Source organism: Neopelma chrysocephalum, unplaced genomic scaffold (genome assembly GCF_003984885.1).
Source record: "Neopelma chrysocephalum unplaced genomic scaffold, ASM398488v2 Primary Assembly neopelma1_64, whole genome shotgun sequence".
Classification (NCBI taxonomy): domain Eukaryota; kingdom Metazoa; phylum Chordata; class Aves; order Passeriformes; family Pipridae; genus Neopelma; species Neopelma chrysocephalum.
The window spans coordinates 4,592,695-4,610,773 of record NW_020897721.1 but is presented as its reverse complement, the minus strand read 5'-3'; the positions used below and the strand labels follow the sequence as shown (position 1 = coordinate 4,610,773).

The following is an 18,079-nucleotide window of genomic DNA, read 5'->3' as shown; positions in this document are numbered from 1 at the left end:
ATCCCCCCATTATAGGTTGCATGCTGTGTGAAAATCTGGAGCATCTCTGCTGAAAGGCGAGTAAACACACATCCCTCACTCTTGAACTCGAGTGTCTTAGCAGCAGAGAGAAGGGTTCACTTAACACATACAATACCTGCTCGTGGCTAGAGGGGAAGAAGTGCAGCCCATGGCCAGTGGCTTCTCTCTGTGCAGTGGGTACAGTTTTCAGGTGTTACAGGTCCCAGCATGCAGTCCCTCTTGATTAGACACCTGATGATCCCTTCCCTGTCACCCCCCACCTCTGCTGTGGCTGGGGGGGATTTAAAAAAAAAAAAAAGAGAAAAAGAAGAAAAATCAAAGCCTTATTAGTGATTTACAAGAGATTACTGAGCTTGCTCCCAGCACTGGCTTCTGTTAAGTCTTGTTAGTTTTTTGGGTCAACTGGTTTATGGCTCTGTATGTTGTTTAGGAGACTGTGTGCAGTTCTGAGGGCCTCCTGTGGCTGGTCAAAGTGGCTCAGCCAGGACAATTTCCCTTTTCTGCTGTAAAACTAAGGGAGTTACTGTTCGTGCTTGCGAGGGAAGCCTTGGGGAAGGACGTGAGTGCTTTTGAGAGCTCACTTTCCATGAGGATAAGGAGAGGTTCCTGATTCCCCACTCCTGCCTTACAGAACACACATATCTTGAGGGCTTCCTGGTGCTCCAGCCCTGCTGTGTCTTTGAGTGCAGAACCACACTGGGCTTTGTGAGGGTGAACACAGTGCTGGCAGGAAGGGGTCGTGTGGGCAGCCCTGCAGACAGGGGCCATTGACGTATGTCAGGGCAAACGTGCAGAGCTTCATCCTTTTCTTCTCCAGAACTTGCAGCTCTTCCTGGCTCTGTGTGTGTGCATGGTGGGGTGCAGCAGAAGGCAAGGCTTGGGGTGGTGATCTGCCAGTCCCTGCTACAAACAGGTCTGTAACACAGCAGTAGAGCAGTTCTCTGCTTCAGTCCTACCCTGGGAGGAGGACAAGAGAGGCAAGGGAACTCAGCCTGTCCACCCTTTTTTGGTAAAGGTGTAGGGAACAGCAGGAGCTCTTCTATACCCTGCGGCAATGTGGATACAGTATCTCTGTAAGACAGAGCTCCCTTCATGTAACCTGGTGGGTAGCAAGGTTCAGTCATCTGATCTTATCTGTGTCTTCCATCATCCTTCACTTGCTGAATCCCGGACGTGCAGGTTCACCCTTAGTCCTTGGCCAGAACCAAAGGACAACCTGAAAATTCAGGTCTGCAGCCCTTAGAGATGGCTACTGATGCATATGATGGGAGTGAAGCTCCTGGCATATATTTTTTGGGAGTGAAAGGGCAGCCAGGACCTTTCTAGGGATTCTCCATTGTAAGGTTGTAGGTCTAGTCGTTTAACAGAACCCCTTTTTCTCCCTAGATCTCAACCCTATGCCCACAGAGGAGATCGTGCAGATGTTCAACGAGCTGCGGAGCGACCTGGTGCTGCTCTACGAGCTGAAACAAGCCTTTGCCAACTGCGAGTACGAGCTGCAGATGTTACGGCACCGCTACGAGGCCCTGGCCAAAGCTGGGAGCATTGGCCCCCTCAGTGTGGAAGGTGCCCATCCAGATGGCCAGACAGGGCTTGGCATCGAGGAGGGCAAGGGAGATACCAAGGACCAGATCATTGATGTAGTAGGAGCACCACTGACCCCCAACTCGGTGAGAAGGAAGGTTGGGGGGGCAGAACAGGGAGCACTCAGGTCTCCGACGCAGATGCCCTGACGAGCGCTGGGGATGCTGCCCTGCTCTCCCTCCAGGCATGCGCGTCCAAGGGAGCAGAACACGCCTGTTCCCCCCCAAAGTCCCAGTGCTGCTCTCTGGGATTGTCTCCTGTGCTGGACAGTGTTCTTGGTGCTACAGGTGGGGTCAGCAGGGCTTTCTACATCCTGCATGCAGGCAGATGGCTTGACGTGGGTGCCACCGTGGACCAAAGCAGCGAGGCTTTGGGTGATGAGAGCTTGCTCTAGGGCAGCAACAGTACAGCTGCAGGCCTGAGGCATTTTCCGTCTAGACACAGTCCCGCAAGGGTTGCTCAGCAGAGGGAAGCGAGTGGGGAAAGCAGTCTTGAGGTGATGAGCCATGACCTGCCCGAGACTCTGGGGTCAAGCAGTAGCCTTGCCTGGAGCAGGAGGCTTGGGAAGGAGAGAGGTGTTTGAAGAGCAAAGGGGTGTTTTTATACCCTACTTCCAGTGCCAAGAAAGAAAAGCCAGACCTAGGGGTTCTTTGAGTGCGAGCCCCGTGGCAATGTCCTGTGCATGTACCTCTGCAGGATGTGAATCACTGGCCTCTCCTCCCTGCCTCCAGGAGGGCAGGCTGCCCAGCCCCTCACCACTGCCTCAGGGCCAAGGGTATGCCTGGGGATCAGCTGAGGCTGCTTTCCCCTCTGTGCAGTCCCCTGGCACAGCTGAGCTGAACTGCCTGATGAAAGCTGCCCATCTCCACACCGTGGCATCCCCGACGCCTCAGACACACTGCCCCTGGTAGCGGCACAGACCCTTACTTTCTAAAATGTATAATGTATTGCAGGATATTGAGAACACCTTATCTGTCAACGGCAGAGGCGACTCGTTAACCTGGACTTGAGTAATGTCCTATTTGATTGTGACAATATGGAGTCGTAAGGAAGAGTTCCACTGAGACAGGTTCATGTTTGTAAAGGAGTCTTCTGAATTATTTTTTTTTTCCCTACTGCATTCAATCTGGAATCTCACCCCTCCCTCCCTCTCTCCCTGTGGTCTGGAGTGTCCTGGTTTGCAAACTTTTCGGGCTGATTTACAGCACACTTGCTCTCCCTTGGGACTTGGCTTGTTGGGAAGGTGGAAGAGGTGGTGGTGGTGGTGGCGGCCGTGGCTGCAGGACGAGGGAGCCCATGCATGTGTTTCTAACCACGTTGTTCCCCAGTGCCACCTCCTAGAATTGGAAACAAAGGGGTGGGCCCAGGCAGCACAGAGAGGGTTAAACTGACCTGGTCTCTGACATATTTGAAAGAAATATAATCAAGTTAATTCACTGCAAGGCAAATTCAGTACCTAAAGGGCCCCCATGTTAAATACAGCACTGACCTTTACCGGCTGATTACACAAAGACGACACAATTAGATTAGTCCAAGACAAAAGGTCAAGCACATTCACACTGTGACCATTTTTTGCTACCTTTTGAGGGGGGGCAGAAATTACATCCCAGCTGGAGAGATATTTTGGAGAGGAGGAGAATGGGACTGCTGTACCATGTTCTGCCTGGCTCAGATATCTTTGGAGGGTCAGGCAGGGCCTGTCACTGTTCTTGCCCTGAACCTTTCCCGCGGTTGTTGGGCAATGTGGTGGTGGGAGAGATCAACAGCCTGCAGCCCACAGCCGGCTTTTCCAAGGATAGGCTGAGCCGAGTGGAGGTCATGTCCTGGTGATGCTCCCTGCCATGCCCAGAGCCGGCAGGAGCCGTTCTGGTGCCTCTCGCGCAGCATCATGGCTGAAAATTGGCCTCTGGAAGGTCGGTGGGCTGGGTCAGGGCTGAGAAGGGGGGTGGCTGGGGCAGTCGCTGGCTGTTTGACTGGTGGGGTGCGTGCAAGTGTCCCCACCCTGCACAGCGATTGCCCTGATGTGTCCCAGGCCCTGGTGCGGTGGGGACAGGGCGGGAGGCAGCAGGGCCGGGACACGGCGCTGGGGAAGCAGCCCCTGCGAGCACAGCGCTTTGCCCCCACCCCAGGGCGCCTGCAGGGGCAGTGCTGTGGGGGTGGGAACAAGCAGCTCTGGAGGGCAAGCACAGCCGTGCTCTGTGGTGGCCTTTCCCTCCGTTCCCTCCCTCCCTCGCCTCCTGCAGCCGACACCTGCCCTTCACTGAGAGGTTTAACCCTGCCACGCCAGCCTTGAGCTCCCGAGTTCAAGCCTGTGCTTTGCCACTGAGCTGCCGGGGCCTTTGGGGGAATCATTTAATCTCCCCGCTTCAAATTCCTCTGAGTTGGAGAATCCCTCTGTGCTGTCTAGCACTGCCTTGTCCACGGCACTCTACATGTTGGATTAAGCGTGGATTAGTTCAGCCTCCAAACCAGCTGCTCCCCTGAAGCCAGGTTTGTTTCCCTGGAGAGAAGTGTCTTGCTCCAGATGTTGGAGGGAGTGAGTGGCAAAGCTGGAAATAGGACTGACTCCTGAGCCCTTCCTGACATGCCTGGATTCATTTCCAGGAATTGGAATGGATGGGCAAAGGCACACCAGGCTCTTTTGAGATACTGTTGTGCCAACAACCGTCTGCCACCACCCGCCTTGGCCAGCAGTGGGAAGGGGGGACATGTCAGCAGGGTGTGTTAGCCCAGCTTGGGAGAGGCACCTGCTTGTCTCAGCAGTGAGAGCCCATGGGGCAGCGGGAAGCCCAGCACTGTCCTGCCCCACCGTGTCCACCACTTCTCCCTGCCCTGACTGCCTGTCCACCCTCTCCCAGGGGCTGCGGTGCCCATTGCTGACCATTAAAGCGGAGCTGGGATCCCCCCAGTGCTGTTTGAGGCTGACCCCGGTAGGGACTTTACTCGGGGCCTTCGGGAGGTGAAAGGTGAGCCGAACTCGGAACAAATTAGTTCCAAGCAGAAGTTCAGCCAGTTACTCCAGATTGGATCCTTTGATTTCCGCAACTCAGACTCCACTCAGTGATCTGTAATGAGTGACTCTCAGAAATCCTCACATTGCAGCACTTTGTTCCTGAGCTCACAAGTCAGCCCATTAATGGGTAAAGGAAAGGACCTTGAGTCTAAGAAGTCTCGGGTTCAGAGTCAGAATTATTTGACTTTTAAGCTTCCTTTATCTGAACTCCTGCTGACTTCTTGTTTTCTGAGCCTGTTTGAAAGCTAGAAGTTACATTGTTAAGATCAAACGTTCTCTCTTTCCAGATGGAGTTACAATATCTGTCTTTTATATATATATATTTTAATATATATAGTGTATATATACCAGGGTGTATATATATTCCTCTCTTTTTTTTAATCGTTCTTTCCATTAAAAGAAACTAGACTTGTAAGCTCTTGTAAATTATAATGTAAAACATTTTTTTTAACCAGACAGTTCCCAATTTTGCCCGAGGCAACTGGAATAGCTGTGCCACGGAAGGCAATAGGAAGGTGATTAATATGAATTTGTGACATATTTGAAAGATGGGTCTTTTGCCATATAAAGATTATCAAACACATGTGCTCTTCCCCATTAATTCCGCAGCCCTCCCAGGAAAGCCACAAAGCCCAGCTCCTTTGTTTCCAGGGTGGGTTTTTGTTTTTTTAAATGTACCTTTCGGTCCCCTTGATTACCCTGTATTTGATTTTTATAGGGCATCTGCTCACTCTGCTGTGTGGGTTCTCTGGCCCTTTTATTTCCCTGTTAATCGGATCCCGCGAAGGCAGCGGTGCCAGGGCCTCTGACGAAATCCGTGTGTGTGTTGTATTTAACTTTTAGCCGTGCAAATTCCATGCTCTGTTTGCCGTCTGCCCGGCGGGAACTGGGGGCTGCTTCCCGCCGGGGGAGGCAGCGGGGCCTCCCACGACGTGCGTGCGCTGCCGCCGGGAGCAAACGCGCGCGGGACTGGCAGGGATGGAGGGGCAGGGATGGGCAGGCCTGGCTCGTTCCAGAGAGCGGGTCGGTGCTTGTCCATCCCTGTGTGTTTGCCAGCTGGGCCAGTGGCTCTGCAGGCTTTGGGGACCAGGGATGGCTGCAGGGCTGGGCATGTCAGCGTCCTGACCAGAGTCACTGTGCTGGTGCAGTGCTGGCCTCTGCCGCTGCCTGCGCTGCCTTGTGCAAAGCGGGCTCGGTGTCGTGCCGTGCCGTGGGTGCCCCAGGGCCTTGGCACCTTGTGTCCCCAGGCACGGGGTACCTGGTGCTTCTGCCACACCTGGGGCACCCCCCGTGCAGAGCCCAGCTTTGGGTGCTGACCCTGCCGCGGTCGTGGCCAGAGCTGTGCAGTGCCTGGCACAGTCTCACTGCGGTGTAGTGACGTGCCCAGGGAGCCGTGCCCAGGGTGCCATCTCGGTTGGTACGAATGGCCCCAGCTTTCCTACGCCAGGTTCAGCCCTGAAACCTCTGAAGGGGAGGCTCCCCGGAGCTCAGCAGCTACACTCGGGCATATCAGTGCACACTGCCCAGAGAAGTGGTGAGTTTTTTTGAGGAGCTGTGGTTCTCTGACAGCCTCCTGCTCTGCTCCTGGGCCACATCACGGCAGGTCTGGATGGCAGAGGAGGGTTTCCAGGCTGTGCCCTGTCCCATGCTGAGCATCCCTGGCACAGCTGGCCATAGCACAGAGCTGTTCTGCCCCTCTCTCAAGGCCCTGCTCCTTAGGGCTTGGTGCATGCCAGGTTGCTTGGTCAGGGCTCCTGGGGCCACTGAGTCATTGCAGAGCTCAGCCCCTTTCTCCTGACCGTTCCAAAGCCCTGTCCATGTCAGGGAGGTGACATCCCCTGTGAGGGTGCCATCCCAGCCCCTTGTCACTGCTGGATTAGCTCTGCCCCTCCCATCGTGCAAGGACCTGGCTCTCCCTTCAACCAGGCAGTGTGGTCCATTGGGCTCTGCCCGGAGTGCTGCTGGAGCCCTGGAGTTGGCTCTGGGACAGGTGGGTGTGTTTGCACGACCCAGGCACTCCCACCTGCTGACCCTGGTTTTTCTTTCGTTTTCTGTCTCCCTCTTGGAGCAGAGAAAGTGAAGGGAGTTGGCCTCCAGCACCTCCTCTGTCAAGAAGATGAAGAAGCCATGAGCCCCCTGTGCAGGGTGAGGAGGAGGGGTGGAGCTGTGTGCAGGGGCAGTGCCGTCTATCCCAGAGCCGCCAGGGACAGCTGCCTGCAGCCGTGGGGCAGGACAGGGGCCTTGCTGGGGCAAACACTGCAGTGCTCCAGAGAAAAATGGGAACCATCCCTTGCCCAGCACCAGGGCCCCAAACCCATCTGCCCTCAGAGTGGTGTGACCTCTGGGCACCTGCAGCAGGTGCTCAAGGGTGGCCACAGGGCTGTGCAGGGCTCTGCCCAAGGCCACCCATGGCTGCCCTGTGGCCACTAGTGCAGGCTGTGGTTTATGACTTTTTTTTTACATGCTCTGCAAATACAGAACCCATCACTTGTACTAGCGCAGAGCCATCCTTGGCCCTGGTGAGCCTGCACGGAGCTATCTCACCTCCACCTCAGGCAGGCTGAGCACTGCTAACCCTATTGGGAGCCCTGGCTGCCGGTGGCTGTCCCTGAGCACATCTGCCTCAGTCACCAGGTGACACCTGGAGTTGCTGCAGCAGCCCCTGCTGCCTTTGGGGCTGCCAGGTGCTGCTCCAGGCTGCTGCTGCGCTGCCCACACCGGGCTGGGGAGCTCCGTCCAAGCATCCCACATGCCCAACCCCTGTGCAGCTGCTCACCTCCGTCAGCTGTTGCGTGCCTGACACCTACACCTTGCTTGGGTGAGGGGATGCCCCTGCTGGAAACACTCCTGTTGTCCCCCCACTGTCAGGACAGTTCCTCCTACTGCTGCTCTGCCCAAGGCTTCAGTGTGGTGAGAGGTGCCCCTGGTCACTGCACCTCATGTTTTGCAGGGCTTTGGAGGGGGTGAGGCATCGTGGTGGGAGCCCTGGCACAGGCAACCCTGGCTGTGTGCCCCACTCTGGGCTACTGCCCTCCTGCCCACCCCGTGTCCCCTCCACCTGCCTTTCAAGTGTGACTGGCCATCGATCCACTGTGACAATGTCCTCTGAGTCACATTCTTGCCTGCAGGAGTAAAGGGCAAAGGCCAAGTTCTTAGTTTTCATAAAAAACTAATTAGACAACTCCATCGAAAATGGGTCAATAAAGCTGATCGGGGCTGCAGAGGGAGCCAGTACAGCCCCTGTGACCTTTGCATGGAACAAGTGGCTGCCCCTTCCCTCTGGGAGCTGCCCACTTGGTGCCAGCTGGATACCTGTGACCCTATCACCTGGTGGCACCCTGGCTCCGGGCAGGTCTCTTGGGCACCTGGAAATGGTGGCAGTTCTTGCCCAGCTGGGTGTGGCTCTGGCACTCCCCGGTGCTGCACTTGTGCTGGCTCTGCTGGCTGGGGCAGAGCGGGTGCCCCAGTGCCCAGGGCAGAGCCATGCTGGCCCCAGCCTGTAGCCGAGATGCTCCAAGTGCAGCAGTGGCTGTGTGGGAACGGTTTGCCAGGCTGCAGGGTGCAGGGACAGATGCCAGTGGGACGTGGTAGCGGCTGTCACGTTGCACCAGGTGTGCACCCGTGGGTATGGCCCAGCTGTGACAGGCTGGTGGCAGCCTCAGGGCAGAGCTACCTTGGGGCACGAGCAAAGCCAAGGTGGTGGTGGGGCCGCTGCCCACCCACAGTGCCCATGCTGGAGAGCAGGGCAGTGTTCCCAGCAGCCAGGAACCTCAACCGCCCTTTCACAGTCCAAGACTTTGCCTTTCCGGGGAGCATGGACGTGCCATACCCCAGGGAGCACCCTGCTCCCACCTACCCAGGTGGCACACCCCTGCCTCTGCCCCCCACACAAACTCACACATGCATGGGCACAGCCCGGGCTCCTTTACCCCCAAACTTTATTCATGTGGCACATTTACAGCAAGGATTGGAATAACTAGACAATGAAAATGCTGGGGTTGCATTATCGGTTGGTTTAACTGGAACACCACACACCATGCAGTCATGTACCGCCAAGTTCAGTGCCTGTATTGCCCTTCTGGCTGCCGTCACCGGCTTCGCTCCAGGCCATGCACGCACGGGCCCGGGGCTGCAGCCTCCCTGCAGGTCAGCGCCCGGACGAGGGCTCCATTCAGCAGGGCCCCGGGACTGGGTGACTCCGAGGGGACGTGCGCCCTCAGCCCGCCCCGTGGCTGCCCCCCAACCGCCCCGGCCGGCCGGGAGCCCACCCAGCCGGAGGGGATGTGCTCGGCAACTCTCTCAGGCAACAAGCCAGCTGCTGCTGAGCGTCCGCAGGGACCTGCGAGGGGCACAGCACGTGGGCACGTGGGGGGGCCGAGCCTCAGCTCGGGAACCGAGGGAGGTCGGGGGGGGGGAGCGCGCTCAGGGCCGGGGGCGATTTGCAGATTTGCAGCTGCCCCGCTCGGGTGCCCCCGGGCCGGGGTCCAGCGCGGGCACGTCCACCGCCGGCAACGGACGCGGTGCTGCGGCGCCTGTCCCCGATGGAGCTGGAACGGATGGGCGGGGACGGGACAGGGCCGGGCATCCCACCCAGCCCCGCAAGAGGCACGAGCAGACGGAACGGGGGCTGGACGGGGCTCCATGCGGACACTGTCACCTCCCTCCTGCCGCCCGCCCGCCCGCCCGCCGGGCCCCCGCCCCACTGAAGGGAGCCCTCTGGGGCCCCGCAGCCCGCGGTGGGGCTGCCAGGGGCTCTGCAGCGGAGAATACAGGCACTTCACCTTGAACATAAAGAGACGGATCGCGTTTGTCACATACAGGAGTCAGAGAGGGGTTAGTGTTGACTCAAAAAGGGGAAAAGGCGCTCAGGGGAGAGGCGGGGGGGCTGGCGGAGAGGGCGAGGGGCCGTCTCGACACGCTGAGCCTCCGTGAGCGCTGCCCGAGTGCAGGCACACACCGGCCTTGCTGCAGCAGCCATCGAGGCCTTAAAACATAAAACCAGAGAAGAGAAAGAAGAAGGAAAGGTGGGTACGGCCCATGCCGGGGTGGAGATGGGGGATGCTCTGGCTACGGGGCGGGAGAGGGAGGACGGGGTGGGATATGGAGGGAGGGACGGAAATCAGGAGCCAAAGAAAAAGAACAAACTACGAGTCTAAAATGTGGTGCAAGCGCCCTACGCGGCTGTCCGCTAGCATGGCATAATGTCCGGAGCAGCCCAGAGAGGGAGTCACATCAGGTCTACACAGATTTGCCTTCCCATATATACAACCTCTACTGGAGTTAACAGCTGAAATTGAGATTTTTTTTGTGTCGGTTCCTCTGGCCTCGGTTGCCGTTTTTTTTTTAATGCTGGAGCCCGTCCTCCCCGCCTCGCCGGCGCCGGGCGCATGCAGCCCTTGCCTGGCTTGCCTTGGGGATCAAAAGGGTTTGGAGGTCTGCTTGAAGATGAAGCCTCTATGGGCCAGTGTCTTCATGATGTTGGCGATGTTCTTACAGTCATCTGCAGAGAGAGCACAACAGATAGTGGGTTAGAGACACAATACAAGCAGGAGTTGTTTGATCAATCCCTGAATCCCACGCTGGGGCTGTGTCCCCACCTGTCCAGGCACTCTGTCCCAAGGACCTCGCAGTGATGTGGGGTGATTGCAAAGTCTCCAGCTCACCAGCACTGGCCACCTGCATCCCGATACAACCCATCCTGAGATGGATCCATGTCCAGGACCTGGAGGTCAGGGTCATCCCTGTTCCCACCAGAGCCAGCCCTTGGTGCTGTCCCATGCCCACCGACCACAGGGTGACAAGTGGCAGGTGGTTGGGACAACCAAGCCACAGACACTCCCAGTGTCAGGCCGCGGCAAAGCAGCAAGTCGGGAAGGGGGAAGGCTCTGGCTGGTGTTATTTACCTGGGACTAAACTCAGGCACCGTTTGCTAAAATAGAAGCCGGGCTTAAATTGATTCCTAGTGTCTATATTTCATGTTGAAAATTGGCTTGTAAATCCATGTTTTGATCTATGAGGGCCGTCTCCTTAAGAAAAAGCAAGAGTAAATGTGTAATTTCTCCCTTGACAGCACACGGCGCAGAGGCGATCCTTCTTCCCGCTCCCCTCCGTTTCGGGACAGCTCCACTCGTTCCGATTACCACTCTTTCTTCCTCGCCCCACGCCTTGATGTCTCCATTTCATTACCGCCCGCCCATTTATCAAGCTGTTACCGTAAGGGTGACTTTGCCCACTTGCGTGTGGCAGCGAGGCCCGGCTGACACAGGGAGAGGGTGCCCCAGCAAGGGGGGGCACAGGCAAGGCCCCCCTCTCCCCGCCACTGCTGGATGGATGTTGTGGTGGAGGAAAGGCTGCATCATTACTGATGTGTAAATGATAAAGAAGCCTCCACATCCATCTCCCAACTGTAAATCCAGGGAGTGCTTTATAATCAAGCTACAGCAATAATAATGTGAAATTAGGTCTCTCTATCAACGGGAGGAGGCCTTTTAATCACGGCTTAAAGGGTGCAAACGCTGTTTATCATAATTGAACTGTATCCGGGCTAATTGTGGCCATATTTCACTGTCTAGGAGACAGCAGGCTGCCTGCTGACAGTGCCGTGTGCTGGATTGAGGGCCCCCCGCAGCTGGGCAGCTCTACCCTGCTGCCAGGAGCCTGCCTGCAGGGACAGGGCTGCCCGGCCTCCTGGACACTCCCTGACAGACCAGCAGTGCTGCCCTGCCCCGCTGCACCCAGTGACACACTGGCAAAGCCATCACCTGTCCCCCAGTGTCACTTGGAGGTGCAGGGGCTTTCCCCACACACAGCTCCCCAAGAGGCTGCCCTGAGCTGCCGGGGACCGTCCTGGCTGATGGTTGGCAGTGTTATAAGTAATGTCCCCATCAGAGCCACGTGCCTCCCAAGTGTCCCCTCAGCCCCTCTCATGGCACTCCTTTCCCTTGCTGGTGTGCCAGGCAGGGGACAGGAGCTGGGCATGAGGACAGCCCGATGAAGAAGGGGTGTCCCCAGCCCATTGATGGGCACAGGGGCAGAGATGAGCCTGTCTCTCTGTCCCTTTGTCCTCTCCGCTGCCCAAGGTGGCACCTATGGCTGCAGAAGGGCCCTGGAGGTGACAGGTGTCCTGCCCGGCCAAGCCACAGCACCAGCTCCCACTGGTGTCACTTGTTCCTGCTCAAGGGAGACCCTCACTGTCCTTAGGACCCTCTGCTCCATCCATCTCGCCCCCCAGACAGCTGAACCCCTTGGAGCCAGCTGCCAGCGGGACCTAACAGGGTAACAGTGGCTTAAAAGCTGAGGAAACCGAGGCAGGGGGAGGGCAACTGTCCCACCCAGCCAGCCCTCGCCTGGTAGCCCCCAAAACATAACAGAAAAGTAAATCCTGGCCTGTGAGCTGTGGGAGGTGTGTGGCAAGTGAGCAGTTTGGATGTGAAAGCACAAGCCCAGATACCCCACTGCCCATCTCCCTGCCTGCAGCATCACCCCAAGCTGGAGTGGGCTGCCAGGGCTGGACTATTGCTCCATATTGGTGGAGGGGGAGCTGCACAGAGACCTGGGGAGCCGCCAGACTGGCAGCAAGACCCCACAGCACCTCCTGGGACTTCCGAGCTGGTCCCTGGGGAGACCCTCTGGGACTGCTGGCTGCTTCCTGAACCCCATCAGCTGCCTCCCCGAAGCCCCAGTGTGCTCTGGCGCTGGGTGCCAGTGGGACCCTGTTGGGTCAGTGCCAGCCACAGGGCTGTGCCAGCAGCACCGTCCTCGCCGTCCCAAACCATGCCACGGCCCCTGGCAGCGGGTGTGCCAAGCTCGTCATAAGTCATTTAGTGAGACTCCTTCCAAATCAGTGCTAAGGTAAACACGCTTATTATAATTATCCATGTAAAAAAAAATCAACAACAGCAGAACAACTTTCTAATATGCAATTACAGCCATCTATTGATTTTACAATGTAATCCGCTCCGATTGATTTAATAACACAATTATAGGCTGGCTCTCGGGATATTAGAGTGGGAGATTTTCATAAACTCCAAAGCAAAAAACTAAGCGGCTTTTAAAACAACACAGTCAGATGGCTGTTTGGGGAATTATTAGCAATATGAAATCCTCTAAATCTGGCCGTCGTTACCTTGTGAAAGGAATTTCTATTACAAAAATGGCAATTGACAGCCTAAGAGAGCGCAAACGGGATTGCTCTGCTGCTTTTCAGTGCTTAATCCATCGCAAAGGTGACCACCGGGTGGGGGATGAGTGGAGTCCGAGGGAGGCGGGAGGGCACAGGCAGCCCTGCCCACCCTGTGGCCCCCCACCAAACCCAGCTCTCCCCAGGGGACACGTGGCTGTGGCAACGTTGCCCCAGCACCCAGACTGGCACCCACCAGCCCTGTCCCAACTGGGTGACCCTGCCTGGGGCCACAGAGGCTGGCAGGGTGCAGAACACCCTCCTGATCCCCATCCCGGCACACCTGGCATGCCCCAGTCCCAGACACCTCCGGGGGCCACAGGGGTGCCCCCCCGTGTCCCAAGCCTGAGCAGGGGGCTGGGGTGAAGGTGGTCCCACGCTGGCGGCCGGCGCAGCTCTGCGGGTGCCGCACAGGCTCGCGGTGCACGCGCGCCCCCGCTCTCCTCCCACTCGCTCCCTCAATGTATTCCCGACTTTATGGGCACATTTTTCTTGTCAAGCTGACAGGGTTGCTAAGTGGATTTCTCCCTGATATGCGGACGGATTATCACATTACTCCAATGTCCTACACAAACATATTACTTTATATTCAATAGCCCTAATGAATATAAACTGCTTTTTCTTTTTTTGGGGTGGGGGGTAATCTATAGATTTTTAATGAGGGCACTATTAACTCCCTCCTCTTTAAAACAGACTTAGGTGCAGCCTCTGAGTAGAAAATCAATGGTGTTATTGTAGGAATATTGTATATTGATATTGTAATAATAAGATGCAATTGATTTAGGGGTGTTGTGCGGTGTGTGTGAAAGGGGTCAGCAGGGGGTTATCCTGCCTCCTGTAAACGGAGTGGTGGCTCTGCCCTGCCTCCCTGCCCCTCACCTTGCTGTGCCACTTCCGAGCATCGTCCCATGTCCCAGGATGGCCGGGGCCGAGTTTGCCCTGAGGTGCTGGGCCCTGGCTACCTCTGGGACCCTCCTTTGGCCCAGCTGCCAGTGTAGCGTGGGGTGACGCGACACCTCAGCCTCTCCCTGTCCTGGCAGGCTTAGCCCACCAGGTTTTAAACCTCAGCAACATCACACTGTCTCGAAACCTGTGTCCTGGCCCTCTCCACAGCTTGTCAAGCTCTTGCTGCAGTGACAGACAAGGACAGCGGCACGTGCACGTGCATGGGGCAGTGGGATGCTCTCTTAGTTAGGGCTGAAGTTTGCCACTGTTCAGCATCGCTGGCTGCCCTTGTCCTTGGAGGGGGCAGACATTCCCATCACATTTCTCTGCCAGGACAGAGGCAGACACGCCTCAGCCTGTGCTGCTGCACTGCTTGCCCAGCGAGTGCTCTCCCTCCAGCCACTTCATAGCAGCACTCCTGTGAACCCAGGATGAGCTCAAGGATTCCTTCAGCAAGAGTCTGTGCTGTGGGATTGAACTGCCAGGAGCAGTGATGCTCACTCTGGGGAGAGCATCCTCTCCACACCCACTGGGAAGGAAGGCAGGGGCTGCCACCCCATGCATGACAACCTGCTGGCATTTCTCCCACCTCTCCCACGGGACCAAACCACCCAGACACCTCCACCACGGAGGCTCAGAGGACTGAGCGCTGCCACAGCCGCCGTGCGCTCGGCCGAGACGCTCACGGTGCAAGGAGGGAGCTTTTCCATCCCGGCAGCTGCCCCGGCGGGCTGAGGGTGATCGGGGGACTGCAGGGCCCCCCCAAATGGGCTCATTTGGTGGCAGCCCCACTGCACCTGTGCTGTGGCCGGGAAGACGGATCACCCCCGGCCCAAGCTGAGCAGGTCCATATTTAAACTGTCCCCATGCTTTATGGGCTGTACAAGAACTGATGCTCAGGCGCCGAGGGGCCATTTGTCAATGTTCTAATGGCAGATTACTGTTAATGAATAATATCACCGCTGCCTTTGTATAACAGCTCCCCTGCAAAGCGGAAACAGGGCCGCCAGGCCACCGCCGCCCTTCACCTCCCCGCTCCCGACCCCGGGTGACAGCAGGTGGCTTTGTGACCAGCGGAAGCCGTACGGACCCCCCGCAGCCCAGCACTGCTGCTGCTGCCCCCAGCAATCACGAAAGGGAGTGCTGGGTGTTGTGTCCCCACAGTGGGATGTGCTGCTCCCTGTGAGCGGGAATGTCCCCAGCAGGGGACAGCCATCAGGGGCAAGAAGTGACAGTGTCTTCCCAGCATGCGGAGCCAGGCTCCTCACCCTGCCCATACTGGAGCCAGGAGGGAGTTGTGTCTGATCTAAATCTATCCCCACCAGGATACCAGACATAGTGGTGACAAGTATGTGTCAGAGCCCAGAGCTCCCAGCTCACGGGGATCCGCAGGGACACTGGGGATGGTCCTGCCGAGCTGCTCCCAAATTAATGGCCTCATAATCCTGCGCGTGGGGCGAGGGGCTCTGCGTGCCCCGCACAGCCAGCAGGTATATTAGGTGGAGCTGACAGCGACGTGCAGAATATTAAGAATAACTTACCTCATTATCTGCAATTACGTTACTGCCACACACCTCATTTCTTCATGAAGAAAAGAAAATTAGTTTTATATTGACTTCATCCCAGTGCCTCCCTGCCTGCCCCACCACAGAGCACCCGCATGGGCTCTGAAAAGGGGTTGGACACAATTCATACCCACCCTCCATCAACCTGTTGCTGTATGTGTCCCAGGGGGGATGGGGATGCCCGTCCCACCACTACACACCGGGGTCAACGAGACCTCCAAATCCACTGTATCCCAGCAGGGACACTGAAGCAGGGAGGGCCTGTCTCTGACAGTTCTCAGGTCTGTATGGAGGTGACAAGTGCAGCAAAGGGGTGGTGAACCTGCTGCCCTGGGCACCTGCTTCCTCCCACCTGTGCTGGCCACTGTCACCCAGTGGGTGACAGGACACTTCCTCCTGTCCTCCACACCGGGGCCATTCTTCCCATCGTGCACCCACCATGCTGGCCCCCTCCCAGGGCAGAGTGGAGTGGCTGGAGACTCTACACTGCAAGACACCCATCTGCTGAGACACCCTCCAGCCTCACAGGCTGCTGGATGGCCTGGCACAGGCGATACTGTGTGTGGGAACCCTGAGATCTGGGGGATCCCAGTTGGAAAAAACAGGCAGCGGGGGCCGAGCTCTCTTACAACATTCCCAACAGCTCCTGGAGCCTACGAACCTGAAGGGCATCGACGATGCTGGGGCTGAGGGTGGCACAGCGCACTCAGAGGCCTCAGCTCGTCCTTCAGCCCTGCACTGTCCCTGCACACCCAACATCCTTGCAGGCTGGCTAACGGGCATCCCTGAGCAAACAAAGCGAGCGCCGCCATCACCCCGCTCTCGGCTGCGGCCACAGCCGCGCACCGGCCGGGAGAGAAGGAGAGCGGCGGGCATGGCAATGCAGGGAAAAAAGCCAATTTCATCTTTATTAGAAGGAGATTTCTCTTTTAGTAATAAGCACACTTCAAATAATTAGCGTGTTTTACGTAATAATGAAATTATGGAAATGCAGGCCACTTATTCAAAGAAGTCACCATTACCATATTTTTAAATATTAGACTTAATTAGAGTTTATCACTTCAGAGAAGTACGAGGAGTGGAGATTTTTTTTCCTTTACAAAAAAAATCCTCATAAAGTGTTTATTAAGAGCGGGTAAGAAGGGGATAATGATCTGTTTGGAAATTAAGGCAATCAAACATTTAATGCTCTGCACTCCTGTAGGCAAAAGCATTCAAATGAGTCAATTATACATCCATTATCCAGGCACGATTAAACAAGGCAGGACGGGGAATTTGTCCTCCGCATCATGCGATTGTCGCGAGGACTTATGTCCACTTAAAGGCAGATAATAAAACACTAAACTTGGGAAGAAGAGGAAGACAGGACTGAGCCAAGGGAAGAAAAGGGAAGAGAGGCAGCAGGTCAGTGGGACCGTAGAGGGGCAAGGGTGGGAGGTGGGTAAAGATGGAGCCGTGTCTGCATCCCAGTCCTTCATAAATCAAAGTAATTAAGTTAACATGAAAATCAACTTCACCATCCCGTTAAATTACAGTATTTGCATATTAGGACTCAAATGAAGTAGGTAGCGGGCGAGGGGGCTGGGAGGGAAGGAGGGAGTGGGGGGGTCAGGAGAGAAGGATAGGGAGGACCGTGCACCAAAAAGGGAACCATTTATTACGGTGAATAACTAATTTCAGAATTTATAGCGCTGGATTTTCGTTCCTGTGCCATTTATATTACAGAAGGAAATTAAGGGGCGGGCAGGAGGCTGGCTGGACATCTTTCTGCGTTATTGCTTGTCTGCCATTTGCAAATCATTATTAATTGTGGCCCATGTCGCTGGTGCAGCAGGGCAGGGTGCCTGGACAGCCAGAGCAGACACACATATCTCTTCATCAGGACCCCAGCCGCTAGCCCTGGAGAGCCAATTACCCCTCCCTGATTGGTATCAGATAAGGAGGGAATTTTTACAAATTAGGGAATAAATAGAATTTCCACACGTGGAGCAGGGAGGGCTTGAGAGGCAGTAATGAAAAACGATACATCACCATCAGCCAGACAACCCTATTCATACGCCGATGCATTACACTCACTACTCATAATCCCACCGAGTGACAGACAACCGCTGAGCCGGCCGAGCCGGAGGGGAGCTCATCCCGATGGCCAGCCTGCTCCGGAGCACCGTCTCCAGCCACCAGCACCCTTGCAGCAGCCCACGGAGGTCCCCACTCCACCAGCCCTGTGGCACAGCCTCTGCCATGACCTCGACAGCTTCACACAGCCTGCACGGCATCACTGGGCTGTGCAGGCGGGAGGGACAGACCTCCTGGCAGGGGTGATGCTGCACGGGAGCCATCCCTGCTCTGCTGCCAGCAGGAGGAGCCCAGCGGGGCAAGCCTCCAAACTCAGCCCCAAGTTTGGCCATTAAAGTCACCCAGCTGCATCCAAGCCTCTCACATGATTCCCACATCTTCCCTAAAATTACCCAGTCCAAACTGTGTCCTAAAGAAGGCTGCCTCCTCCCTTGGTGATTCATGGCATTATCCTGCCATGACCACAAGACCCCTACCTAATTTCCAACCTGTATTTGTCTTCTTGTATTATTCAGCCCCCAGACCAGCCCCTGTGTTGCTCAGCCAGCCCTGGGTACCCAATGTCAGCAAAATCCCTGTGTCACCTTGTGAGCAGTGCTGGACTCGAAAATGCGAGAGGCAGCACCGGCTCCAACCAGCCACAGGAGCAAAGGATGTGCTCCTGCACAGCTCTGCAGCATTGGGAATGGACTCAGG

The 18,079-nt window shown here is 56.4% G+C and overlaps 2 protein-coding genes across 3 annotated transcripts in view; one reads left to right on the top strand and one right to left on the bottom strand.

Annotated features, from left to right (window-relative positions):
* The window catches only part of DMAP1 (DNA methyltransferase 1 associated protein 1), a 30,447-nt gene extending 25,403 nt beyond the window's left edge, over nt 1–5,044 (top strand). Inside the window, exons 9-10 of one of the 2 annotated variants that reach the window (XM_027683023.1) lie at nt 1,408–1,691; nt 2,559–5,044. In XM_027683023.1, the coding sequence (XP_027538824.1) occupies nt 1,408–1,691; nt 2,559–2,615 (341 nt within the window). In that variant the 3' untranslated portion in view covers nt 2,616–5,044. Of the gene's footprint in view, nt 1–1,407 lie in introns of both variants that reach the window. The other variant, XM_027683022.1, reaches the window with a different exon arrangement.
* Nucleotides 5,045–8,525: 3,481 nt separating this feature from the next.
* ERI3 (ERI1 exoribonuclease family member 3) overlaps nt 8,526–18,079 on the bottom strand; it is a 120,395-nt gene continuing 110,841 nt past the window's right edge. Inside the window, exon 7 of the mRNA XM_027683024.1 lies at nt 8,526–10,118. Within this exon, the coding sequence (XP_027538825.1) occupies nt 10,036–10,118 (83 nt within the window). The 3' untranslated portion in view covers nt 8,526–10,035. The remainder of the gene's footprint in view (nt 10,119–18,079) is intronic.